Source organism: Calonectris borealis, chromosome 1 (assembly GCF_964195595.1).
Source record: "Calonectris borealis chromosome 1, bCalBor7.hap1.2, whole genome shotgun sequence".
Classification (NCBI taxonomy): domain Eukaryota; kingdom Metazoa; phylum Chordata; class Aves; order Procellariiformes; family Procellariidae; genus Calonectris; species Calonectris borealis.
The window spans coordinates 210,931,769-210,944,580 of NC_134312.1; the positions used below are offsets into that span (position 1 = coordinate 210,931,769).

Genomic DNA, 12,812 nt, shown 5'->3' on the forward strand with positions numbered 1-12,812 from the left:
CATAGAGATAATTAGTAGAGCTACAGCTACTGGCGAGTGTAATTAATTTGGTGGTTTGTAAGAATAAAGTTCTCCAAGGATTGTTGCAAATTCCCTATGTGATAATTTGCATTTGTATTTCAAGTTAGCTTGGAAAAAAAAAGGAAAAAAAAAACATGGAAAGGTGTTTTTTCATCAAGATATAGAATAATCTGTAATCCGTAAGTTTTACCTACATATAAAATACTGTTCTCACTGCTTTGAATGTGAAAATATATACAAAAATAAAATAAAAATAGGCATTGTAAACTTGCTTACATGTGATTAACAGCTCTTAGGAAATCTACCAACTTTCCAATGCTAAGAATACAGTTTGCTTTCTCCAGGGGTGTAAATCTGCACAGCTCTATTAAATTTAACAGAATTACTTGGGTTTTCAATTGCTTTTGGAGGATGGCCAAATGCTGGCAGATAACCTGATTAGCGTAGACGTTCCTACCTGTAAAATCTTTCAGTTTTTAAAGGTATAGATAGCTTGAGGTTAGAATAAGATTAACATAGCTTCACATAATTACACTATCTGACACAGTTAATTTGTGTACCCCATAGCATTTTAATCAAATGAGTGCGGCAAATAAGGTTCATTTAACTCTTCAAAATGCGGAAAGAACTACTGAAAAACTTACCACTTGTGACCTTTTGTTTAACAATGTCTAATGTCCCATCTCATTACAGACTATTCAAATTAGTGATTTACCTCTTTGGAAAACATTGTTTATTTAAGGAAAAGGAACTAAGAGAAAGTGTTTTTTTATTTCAAGATTAGCTAATCTTTATAAGTGCCTCTTGGGCAGTGTACTGGGCAATAAGGAAGAAATAAGGGGCTGCAATGCAGCTCCTGCCACAGTACAGTTAATCGTCACTGGATTGTTTCTTAGGGCTCCCAGATTAAAAGGAGCAGGGGGAAACCCAAGTACTATTTGTCAAAACACATTTTAAAAACAATTTTAATTGTTTTTGTTCACGCTGCAGAGGGGACATCATACATTGCTGATGTGCCTTTATTTGACCAAGGCTTATGTGCTTATTCTCTTGATTTCCAGTTCAAGAGGGTGCTTCAGCTTGTGCTTGTCTTCATAGGATATAAATAGATGTCAGTTTAAATGTGTGTATGAACTGACTGTAATAAGGGTCTTGAAGCAGTGTTTAGCTGTGCAGTGTTTTAAAGATGAGATATGGCAAATCAAAAGTAAAATAGGTGATCAGAGACATAGATATGTAAAATGAACAAGAGCATCATAATTCACAAGATTTTTGACACTGTTTCTCATAAAATCCTCATAGAGAAATTGATGAAGTGTGGAGTAGATGAATGGGCAGGGAGGCAGGTGGAAAACTGTCTGAACTGCTGGGCTGAAAGGATTGTGATCAGTCGCAAGAAGTCCAGCTGGAGGCCAGTCAGTAGTGGTGTACCTCAGGGGTCAGTACTGGTTTGCAAATGGTACAAAACTGGGAAGAGTGGTTGATACTCTAGGTGGTTGTGCTGCCATTTGAGGGACCTTGAGAGGCTGGAAAAATGGGCTGACAGTAACCTCATGAAGATCATGAAAAGGAATTGCCAAATCCTGCCTCTGATGAGGAATAACCCCAGGTACTAATACATGATGGGAACTGACTGACTGGAAAGCAGCTCAGCAGAGAATGACCAGGGGGTCCTGGTGGAGACCAAGTTGACTATGAGCCAGCAATGTGCCCTTGCAACAAAGGTGGCCAACAGCCTCCTGGGCTGTATTAGGCAGAGCATTGCCAGCAGGTCGAGGGATGTGACCCTTGTCCTCTGTTCAGCACTGGTCAGGTACATCTGGAGCTTTGTGTCCAGTTCTGGGCTCCCCAGTACAAGAGAGACATGGACATATTGGAGCACAACGGACCATGAAGATGATTAAGGAACTGGTGCATCTCTCACATGAGGAGAGACTGAGAGAGCTGGAACTGATGGAGGAGTGAAGAAAACCGAGCCAGACTCTTCTCAGTGGCACCCAGTGACATGACAACACAAACTGAAATACAGGAGGTTCCATCTGAACATAAAAAAAAAACAAAACATTTTTTCTGTGAGGGTGGCACAGGTTGCCCGGAGAGGCTGTGGAATCTCCAGCCTTAGAGAAATTCAAAGCGCAACTGGACACTGTCCTGGGCCACCTGCTCTTGCAGACCCTGCTTGAGCAGGAGAAGTAGCCAGTCTCCAGAGGTGCTTTCTAGTCTCAGCTATCCTACGATTTTGTGATTTCATGAAGAAGGTTAAATATATAAGAGGATATTTTCATTGCACTTCATTACACATGCCCAGTGGTCTGTTAATAACATGGGAAAGTTTACCCGCTTTCATGATTAAATTTCTGAAAAACTGTCTTTGAATATTTTCATAAGCTTCTGGAATATATTCTCTAATAGTCTGGAAAAAGCCACAATTTGGAGACTTAATTGTGTTTACGGAGATGAGAGAGGTAAAATAAGTGTTCTGTGCAGTAAAAACGTAAATACAATTTTCAAAGTTAAAATTACAGTTCCGTAGGAAAGTCTTAAATTGGAAGAGGCTTCTGGAGATCATCTGGTTCAACCTTCTGGTGCAAGGACTGTAGATTAGGTTATCCAGGGACTTGTGAAGCTGAATTATCAAGAGAAATTGCACCATTTCTCTGGCTACGTATTCCATGGTGAAGAATATTTTTCTTTATCCAGATGAAATTTCCCCTGAAGCAACTTGTGCCCCTGGTTTCTTGTCCTGTCACCATGCATGGTGGTGAAGAGAGCACCTTCATTTTCTCTATAGCTATTTTTTAGGTATTGGAAGATAGTGATCTCCCTGAGCCTTCTCTTCTGTGGGTTACACAAGCACATTTCCTTTTTGACCTGTCTTTGTATGTCAGGTTCTCCAGTCCTCTCATCATCTTGGTGGCCCTTCGCTCCACCATCTACAATCTTTCTCTCTCTTGAACTGGGGGAAATTCACTTTGTGTAGCCTAGATGATGGGCATGTTTCTTCTGGTAAGATTTAGCAGCACAATAAGATTTTTCCAGAACTCTCTGAGGAACTCTCATACCCTTTATAGGTATCAAAATAGGCTTTCTAAAGAGAAATAAATCTATTTTTTATTGGATAATTTTTCAAAGTAGTGCAGAAAGGAGTTAGTCACAAGGGTAATGTAAAGGGCAACAGGTTTGAACCTATTCTGGCTGGAGACAAGGGGTATTCTGCCATTAACTTTATTGGAAGGAGGGAATGACTCAATTTTATAGAAGATGTGCTGAACTGGGACTGTGCATAGTTGGATTAAGAAAATCATTCAACCTCCTGTGAAACACAGAGAGGCCTGGGACAGTCCAGACTGAAAAATAAACTCTGCTAAAGGCTCTTACAGAAGGTCCCAGGAGAACAGATCTTTTTGCTGCCAGTATGCAACTTTCTAGCTGAGAGGCTGCTTACCTACTTTTATATGGAGAATTGTTCTTGGTATTTTTGTTAGAAGACATTGCAACTGGCCACAGCAAATACTGGCCTCGTTGTGTGAGGTTTGCCTGCATCCCTTCCTTGATGCCATTTTTTTGAAAGCTAAGACTTGCTGAAATAATTCTGACTCGTAAGTTTCTGTACCAGATTTTTATAGGAAAACTTGAAAGTTGACAAGGAATTAAATATGAGTCTGTCTAGTAATCAGTTCTCTTAACAAGAATGCTCTTCCGCTTCAGGAAAATTGAGTGACTAGCGGAACATTGTATTCCCTGTTCTAAGTTTGCCAAGATTTAGAGAATACTAACCTTTTATCTGTGTCTGCTGCTAAATAAGGAACGGATAGGAACTGATCCTCAGCCCTGAGGCCAGTAATTTCCCACTCCACAACAGATTATCTTGGGAACGCTAATGACCATGGTCCAGAACAGAGCCAAGAAGTGGCCTCACAAGCATGGTGGATGATTGAGTATTTGGTGATTCACTACCTGGGCCTGTTTTATTTATAATACAGATGTGTTCCTTGAATTTAAGCCCTCTCCTCAGAATTCATACTTGTCTGTAGCAGTAAAAAAAAAAAGACAGCAGTGTCATCTGTTGGGTCTTGGTTTCATGACAGAGCTTGGATCAATTATTAACAGGTTCTAAGAAAGGCGTCAAAACCCAGTAGTAATATCTTCTGTCAAAAAGAAAACAGTGGTGTTGGTTTATAGAAGGAAAGTGAAGAATCTTTTCTTGAGGAATAGTTGCTTGTCCTGTTTATGTTTGAAATTATTTGGTGTACCTGCAAAAGCTGTCCAGACAGTGCATTTGAAATCTCCCTGTAGCTAACAAGGAACGAAACTGAGGGGGCTCCTTAGACCTTTGGCATGGTTTGACTGGACGTTTTTAGATACCATGGTGTGGACAAAAGTGTAAATAACATCATTCCTGTGTTGATAGTCACAAGTAACTAGCCCTGAGATGAGGGCATATGTGCAGAGTGAGAGAATGGTGGCTGCAAAGTGACTTTTATGATGTGCCATGCAATCTGGTGTTTTTCCTTTGCAAACTCTAAGCTCTTGTGAAGTGCAGCAAAATCTCAGTTTCCATTTACAACAAAGCATCAGTTGTGTGAGAATGAACAGCTTGAAAACATGTGCCCTGACATTCAAGAACCAGAGGTTTCTTAAATGCCTTGATTTAGAAGTGATGGGGCAGCGTCTGATTTTGAATGATAAGTGTCAATAGTAGAGGGAGTATTTCTGTACTGTTGTATCCTCAGTTGGTATCATTGCTGAATAATGCTTAGTGAAGTGGCTGTTCCAAATCACACCCCAGACAAGCCCATCCCAAACTCCTCTGTGACCAGAAGAAAGGGTTAAGACTGAGTGGAGACTAGCCATGCTCAGCTTCCTGAACCGTACTGATGCTAGACTTGCTTTTTAAAGGGTATAGCTGCTGGTATGGCTGCTCAGGAATGACCTATTTACACCAGGTTCTGTCTTAACAACGTACTTTGAATGCATTTTGTTATTTTCTTGTTACTCAGAAGTGGTCCTTAATATATTTAATATTTTTAGTGCCCTACAGATACCAAAGCAACGTTTGGGGTCCACCTTAAAGTAGTAGGAGACTGGACAGGTATGTAGAAGAACAATTCTTTTTCAGAGACAAATACCTTTCCTTGAACTGTTATCCCTTTCTGGCTTCAGCACGATTGTACCTTGATTGTGGTGTACTCTCATGAGAGATCGTTCATGCTTGTTTTCCCAAAGTTGTTTTTATTACATTCTTGATGCAACCCCTGCTTTATTCAGATGTACGTTTCTTCAGATAACATGTTTTTCCAACCACTAACAGATCATCTGATTGCAATGTAATAATTTTCAGTGTTCCTCTGTTTCTGCCTCTTTTTCTTATTTTTCGGTAGCCTGCTGCCCCTGTGCAGTGCAGTGCCTCTGTGCGTAGTAGTGCCTGCAGAAATAATGAAATGTGCAGCTCCCAGATAAGCGGATTTTGATGCCAGCAGTTTGGATGACTGCCAGGTTAATTAACGCCTATGGTACACTGAGATTACAGGTTGCTTTCATGTTCTTCCATGCTCTTCCATTGCTCTTTGAATGTCCTCCAGACCAGGGGTGTAAGCCAGGATTCCCCGCAGAGGAGAATGGTAATTTGCTGCTCCCTGTGACAGTTGTATACTCAAGTGATAGTTGTCATTATTCCTTGGCAGCTGACTTTCTTCTTGCTTAGCATAGCATTTCCTTCTAAGGAAGACAAATACACAACACCATCTTGTTCATTTCTTAGGAAGAAATGTTTTCCATGTTAATTTGTATCGGCTTGTGTGTTTGTGGAACTGAGTCAAATGAGCTTGTTGCCCTAAAAGGGATTAGACCAATTCAGGGAGATTAAGTCCATGGGTATCTGGTGAACTTGTTGGTCCGGCTGCGTACTTGGCTGTGGAAGTTGCTGAAACTTTAATAGGCAAAGGTTGGGAGGGCAATGCCATATGGACGTATGCTCCATAATCACCCTGATTTTCTGTTCTTGCTTGAAATATAGGATGTTGGCCAAACAGAGGCAGATTATGGGCCTAATTAGTCTCTGATCTGCCCCAGTATGATAGCTCTTTTGTAGTTAAGCATCATTCCTGGGAGAGGACAGTGTGCTATTCGGGCAAGTGGGGTGGAGAAGTACTAGCTAAATGAGTTTTCAAAAAGAAGTGGCATCTTTGAAGTTTTCCAACTGCCTCTGTGGCGTGAATTGCTCTCTATTAGCATTTAAATGTTATTCTCCCAACCCAGTATCTATGTTCTCCATTGAGAGGCAGGTCTGCCTAGGTAGGACTGTATGAGATTCAGGACACTGTCACATTCCAGAGACCATTTGTTGTGTTGGGGATATCTCTCTCAGGGTCGAATGTGCTGTCGAGAAGCAGGCGGTTTACCCAACCCTTGATGCTGCATCTGTACCATGGAGCCCTGTTCCCACTCGGTCCCTTAAGCCCTGTGACAATTAATGGTCTCTAATCTGCTGACTGTTTGAGGAAGGATTATTGTATTTGCTACATTCCTTATAATCTTTCTTAAGCGTGCTCTAATGGCCGCTTCTGCAGACAGGATATTGGGCTGGAGGAGTTTTTATGCGACATACTGTCATTTGAGCTCTTCTCATGACCTGTTCTCTCAGCCTTTATCCTATTTATTCAAATTCTCTTTTGTATCACATTTTCACATTCCTGGCAGTTTATGCCTGACACCAAAGAGAGTTAACAATTTATTTCAGAGAACTCAATTACAAGCCTAAATTAAAAGGATGCAAGAAGAGTACAGATATGCTGTGAAATGCAGAGAAGAACTGGTTAGTTTGAGACATTTCTCCTCTCGCTGGCTTCAACTTCTGCTGCCTGCACCTGGGAGATGTGGGGAAGGAACAATTTCCTGCCATTAGCTGTAAGGACTTGAGGGGGGATACACGCTGCTGACAAACCAATTCTGCAAGTTATGTTTCGGGTCCAGTCTCTGACACTGAGTCTTATGTTTTGAAAATTTAATAGAATACCTCGTGGCCTTAGTGACTTTGTTTTGTAGGTTGGGAAAGCAACTGCATGTCAGGAGGAAAGGGGAAATAGAATTGTCAACTCCTGATGAGAATTGCTGTTAATGGAAAGTCATTCATTGCTCATATCCCAGTGCATATAATTTTAGATATCCAATAGAAGAAGCCTCAAGAAGTGGCTTCTGAAAAAGGCAGTCACTCTAGAAATAATTTTTTGCATAGGAGCAGATATTTAGTAGATTTTCAGGTGATGCTGTTATTTGCTTTTTAAAGCAATGATTTGAATAATGAAAAAGGTAGGACAGAAAAAGTAGGGAAGAGAGGAAGAAACCTCAGAAATGGTAGCTCTGAGACCTTTGCAAACCAAACAGTAATCCAGACCCCTAAGTGATGTATTTGTTGCTCCATTGTAATCAAATGGTGCTATCTGAGCTTAGAAGAGCTGAGAACCTGCCCTTCTCAGAAGCAGATTTGGATAAAGGCACAACATTCCCTCCCATTATGTAGGCAGCGGCATCCTTTAGGTAAATTTCCAATACAAATCTGAGCTCTTTCATTTCTCATCTGTGTTAGGTGGTATTAGTAACTGTATTGTCCTTAGCTTTCATGTTCATCACAGAAAACAGACACACAGGCGCTGGTATTGCTGTAATGTGCCCTCAGATATCTGTGTAGCAGATGCTTTCACCTGAAATACTTCCCGTGGCTCCCTTTGTAGACCTCTGACCTGTTTATGTGTCTAGCTTAGGATGAGATGAGCAGGACCCAAGGATGCCTGTTTCTCTTTATTCATTGTAAAGAGAGTCTAGATATATACATCACTACTTCAGAGGTAGTTTAGTTAATTGACAATTAGTTGTGATTTTTCCCATGTAAACGTTCCTAACATGATTTTTCCATCTTTTGCCATGTGCACTGGGTATTGTGAATAGTGGAATAGCTATTATAGGCCTCCCTAAAGAATGGTTTTGTGATAATGTAATTGCTATCCTTGTGCTGACACATGACTACTTAAGTCAGCATCTGTTGTATTAACAAAACGTTTCGTGGCATTGTGGTGGCTTGTACTATTAATGCAATTATTTTGTCATATTACAGAGATGAAACCTATGGCTGTAGACCACAGCTTAGTTAGCCTGTCAGGACTTAGACACCCAACTTACGATGGGTTTACAGTGGCTGATCTGTGGTAATTGCAAATGTGAAGCCCTGCAGGCTGGGTTAGCCCTGTGGCTCCGAGCTAAGTCAGCGTGTCTTTCTCTGCGGCTGTCTGTTATTGCAGCTGAGCTGGTGGATGGCAACTTTAAACCCTACAGTAACATTGAAGTCCCTGCAATGGCTCGTGCATGGATCAGAGCTGTGAGATCCATGGATTACCTAATGAGCTAATTGCTAGCCTCCCCTCTAAACACCTTTTTTGTTCTGCCTCTCTCACATCTCTGTGATCACCTATTTCTCCTTCAGATTTGAAAAAATTGTTGACTTAGTATTTACAAAAGGGTTTTCTGAAAGTTTTTTTGTCCCATTTACTGTCTGGTTTGTCCTCAGTGTTGTCATCTCTCAGCCTTATGCTTCCTCTGTCCTTGCTGCTGCCTCAAGTACTATTGCTTGTTTAGTTTTAAAGCTGACATTTCATCTGGCACCTCCGGAGGGAAAAAGAGAGGCCACGGGCCATGCCTTGTGTCCAACCACTTGACAACGGTGAAAAAAACCCATGGCAGTGTATCAAGACAATGTGTCTCATTCACTAGACAAACTTCAGGGTGCGAGACAGAAAGTGATATTGATGATGCCGAAATAACAGACTTCTGACGCCATGCAGCATGTTTTTGTGGAAAACAAATACACAGCACTCAGAGGTGTTAAGGTGAACTGCATGCCTTAAGGCAATAAAACATTGCTGTTATGTTGCAGTGTGTTGCTGGTACAAATCGATGTGGGACCATGTTTAAAACACTGCTCTACAGTAATTTTTATCTTGTAGTGACATCATCCTGCTGTGTAGTTGTGTATGATCCTAGAGACATTCGCAAGGCCATTCTGAGCAGCATGGTGTTTATTGTGGGGATGCCACAAGAGCACTTCAATACCACCCATTGAATCTGAGACTTCTGTCCTATAGGTTACTAAATGTCATGGCAGCAGGAGGTGTTGATGCGTGCGGGAAGTCTCCAGCTAGAGCCAGAACAGACAGATCATGGGGTACTATCTGCATCACCCTAGTAAACTCTAGGTCTCGTCAGAAAATAGGTATCTTTGCTTAATTCTTCCTGCTAGAGAGGAGGGTATACACGGTCACTAGGTCATTTAGGTACTAACTACCTTATTTTGAATCTGACATGGTATAATGTGAATTTTTGTCAGATATTGTCATAGTCCTTTTTCTGGAAGGTCCAGATTTGGAACAGGAAGTTTCGGGGTGGGGTGGGGGGAAACATTTTTCAGTTAAAAACAATTTTCCAGAACATGGCAAACATATGAAAGCATGGATCTTGTTTAACTCCCTATGGACTAAAACCTGAGACAACAAAGAGTACACACCACAGATTTCTTATTTTTAAACAGATGAAAATTTTAAGGAAATTGTTTGGGATTTTGGAGGCTGACTAAGGATTTTTTTCATGCTCACCAGAAGAAAAACATACCTTTTGAGTGGCTCTGAAGGAAGAATGATCTAAACTTGCTGGGCTGGGACAGTTTGTCAAATTGTTCAGGAGTATCTACGTGACCTTGTTAAGCCCTTGCAGCTCCTGGGTTAGAGAATGCCTGAAGCATCCCAAGGCTCGCTGTGCGTTGCTGCGCTTAGGTGGAATTTATCAGCAAGCGTAGGAGCTAGCAAGGAAGCCATATTTTATTTTCCGTAACCCTGGGGACAGTGTTAGAGATATTGAAGGAGTGGATCATTCAGTCAGTATCTGCTATATTCTTAGGAGATCTTGATTGAGACTAGAGGAATGTGTGAATCAGAAGATGACAAGAAGGAATATTAAGACTACAAAGTCTGCCCGCAGGATGTGACAAGGTTGTCCCAGGATCACTATAACTGCTACTGAGTTTCTTTAAAAATAACTAGTCACTGGTGATGAACAGTTGGTCAACTCTTTTGCTATTACCTCAAGCTCTCTTTGATTTGGGCCTTTTTCATTCCATAGTAACATGTATTTTGTTGTGTTTAGTTATTCCGTGAGATTCCTGGCAGGGTGTAAAGGCGTTAATGACGTGGTACTGTTGGTTGTTCCAGCAAAATCAACGTGTGGTTTTGGAAGCGGAAGACAGAGATGGGATAGATGTTATTTTCCCCTGTTAGATTTTATGACTGCTGATTCTTATACTGTCAGTGAATCCTACTTACACTTCTGAGGAAGATATCAGAATTGAGTGCTAAAAAGGTTTAATTGTGTTTATTTTTATGTAATTTGACATTAGTAATAAAAGTAATACTGGGAGGTTAAAATGCCTTAGCAAGATAATTAGCCAAAGTGCGCCGTAAGGAATACTAGTTTTATTCTTCATTGCCAGTAACGTTCGTTAATTATTTTACTTATGACTGCAAACAAGCTCAATAAAAGACAGGATTAAGAGAATGGAGAAAAAGAAGGAGAACAGATTTAGTTTACTGGCTCAATGCTAAAAGCCCCTTTCCTCTGATTAAAGAATTAATGCTGAAGGTGAACAGACCTGCTGAATTTTTGGCTCCAGACCTGGATTGTTTTACATTAGTTGAACTCCAGCTGACTTAGCACCAAAAACAGTAAAACTTGAGTCAACTCCGATTTGAACAGTTAATGAGTTTTACCCCTACAGGGAAAAAAGATTTTTAGGTGAGAAAGTTGCCTTGAAGGAAATTTTCTCCTACTCTGAAGTCCTTTATTCATGCATCCTGTACTTGTAAACTTCCACCTTTTTGCATATCCCAGGCTCTTTTTAATCATGCAATGATTATAGAAAACGACATGGCTGAACGAAGGAAATTATTTTTGTCCTTCGATATAATATGGACAGGATGTGTGGATGTTGCTGTTAAGGACTGATCCAAGAATACGAGGTTGAAGGATTCCTTGCCATGCCTCAGATGTTTTAAGTGCCCTTATGAACTACAGGAATGAAACTTGTGGAGCATGTTAACGTGTAGCAGCTGATGGGATCTAAATGAACGTAGTGAAAAAAAGCAAAAAGCTACTCTCTACTTTGAAAATAGAGTCACAAGATAGAAAAGCTCTACACTCTGTATTTGAGTGGACTGCCAGGCAAATTTCTGGTTTTGTAATGACTATTTATATGCTGTGTTTGCCTATTTAAGAAGGCAAAGTTGCTGTTCTGGAGTTGCCTGTGTTTCACCATTTTTCTGTTAATCTTTGCTTAGGGAAGCAAATCTTTGCTTAGTTTCGCCATTTTTCTGTTAATCTTTGCTTAGGGATGCTTAGGGAAGTCCCATTCTTGTGGTAGTTTCTGTGCAAAGGTACACAGCTGCTTCAAGCAATGAATATACAAAGCCTGGCTGGACTTTCTGGTTCCTTTGTGTGAGCACCTTTAACAAGCGCAGGTGCGTAATGGTTTCTAGAGAAATGGGAGAGTTCACATTAAAATGCCAGCTCTTCATGCATGCCTGCACTTCCCTGGGGGCAAATAGTGGACTCCCCTAGATGCCACTCAAGTTTTGCTGAAGAATCCCTATTAAACATCATCTTGTTTTGTTCCGAGTTCATGGAAACTTCTCCCTCAGGGACAGGAGAAAAAAGCAGACACACTTCAGACTTGGAATTATGAGTCACCACAGTTTAACTAACAATTGCTAGTTAAAATATCTTAAAAGTAGGTTTGAAAAGTTTCTTTTTGGGATCCTTTTCTAACAGATTGTAAAAATGCTGTAGTTAATTAGGAAAAATATATTTCAAATTTGGAACATTAAAAAAAATAGGAAGAACTTCTGTAGGAACTGTTGATATTTATAAACTTTATGATCAGGAGGGACAGTTATCTTTATGCGCTCCCAACTCCCACATGATGCTTTAGAATTTCTTAGAATAATATCTATACAGACATTAACGTAAGCCAAAACCAAAACCAAAACTTGAAATAGTCTGCAGATTTTTCAGCTTCAACCTTTGGATGTCCATGGGCTCTTTCTGTGCTGTTTGTGAAAATGAAGCTCAACTTTGTGATGATGTCATAATTTAGGGGGTTTTCCATTCCCCCCTTCCCCTCTCCCCTTTCCTCCTTCATTTCAGGGCAAGAACCACCACTGGAAAATGTGTGTGCATTTTAGTTGTTGCCTCTTTGTGTGCAAATACTTACAGAAAATGAACATGGCACCTGTGAACCTTTTATGTGGTTGATCTGTTGTACTAAGTCCGAGTTTTGAGACCTTGCATTTGTCTGGCTCTTTGCTTTCTGCACCCTCTCCACTTCTGACATTCCTTTTAAATACAGAAGTGGGCTTGCTTCTCAGTAGAGGTCTCATCATTGATTTGGGCTGTGGTATGATTTAAAGTGTAGCTCTCTTTTGCCATAAAGACCACCAGCAGTGGTGGATGCTGGGCTATTCAGACTACTATCATGCTACCTTGTATTGCTCCTTATTCCTTGGTCTCTCCTACCAGTCTCATTTCTACAGGTGCCTTGTCTAAGCTTGGATCGGAAAGGAGAGGGGCCATCACTTGCTCAGAATTTGTTCTGTGCTCAGCTGTTAACTCTGTGGGAATTAAAACTCCCACAACATTGCAAATGTCATCATGATCAAATAACATGGTCAAATGACATTTTCACCCTATTTAACAGC

The 12,812-nt window shown here is 40.6% G+C and overlaps 1 protein-coding gene across 2 annotated transcripts in view; it reads left to right on the forward strand.

Moving 5' to 3' along the window:
• Positions 1–12,812, forward strand: part of NOX4 (NADPH oxidase 4) — a 104,734-nt gene that overhangs the window by 42,184 nt on the left and 49,738 nt on the right. For both annotated transcript variants that reach the window (XM_075140462.1, XM_075140470.1), the window contains exon 12: positions 5,053–5,113. In XM_075140462.1, coding sequence (XP_074996563.1) covers positions 5,053–5,113 — 61 coding nt within the window. The remainder of the gene's footprint in view (positions 1–5,052; positions 5,114–12,812) is intronic.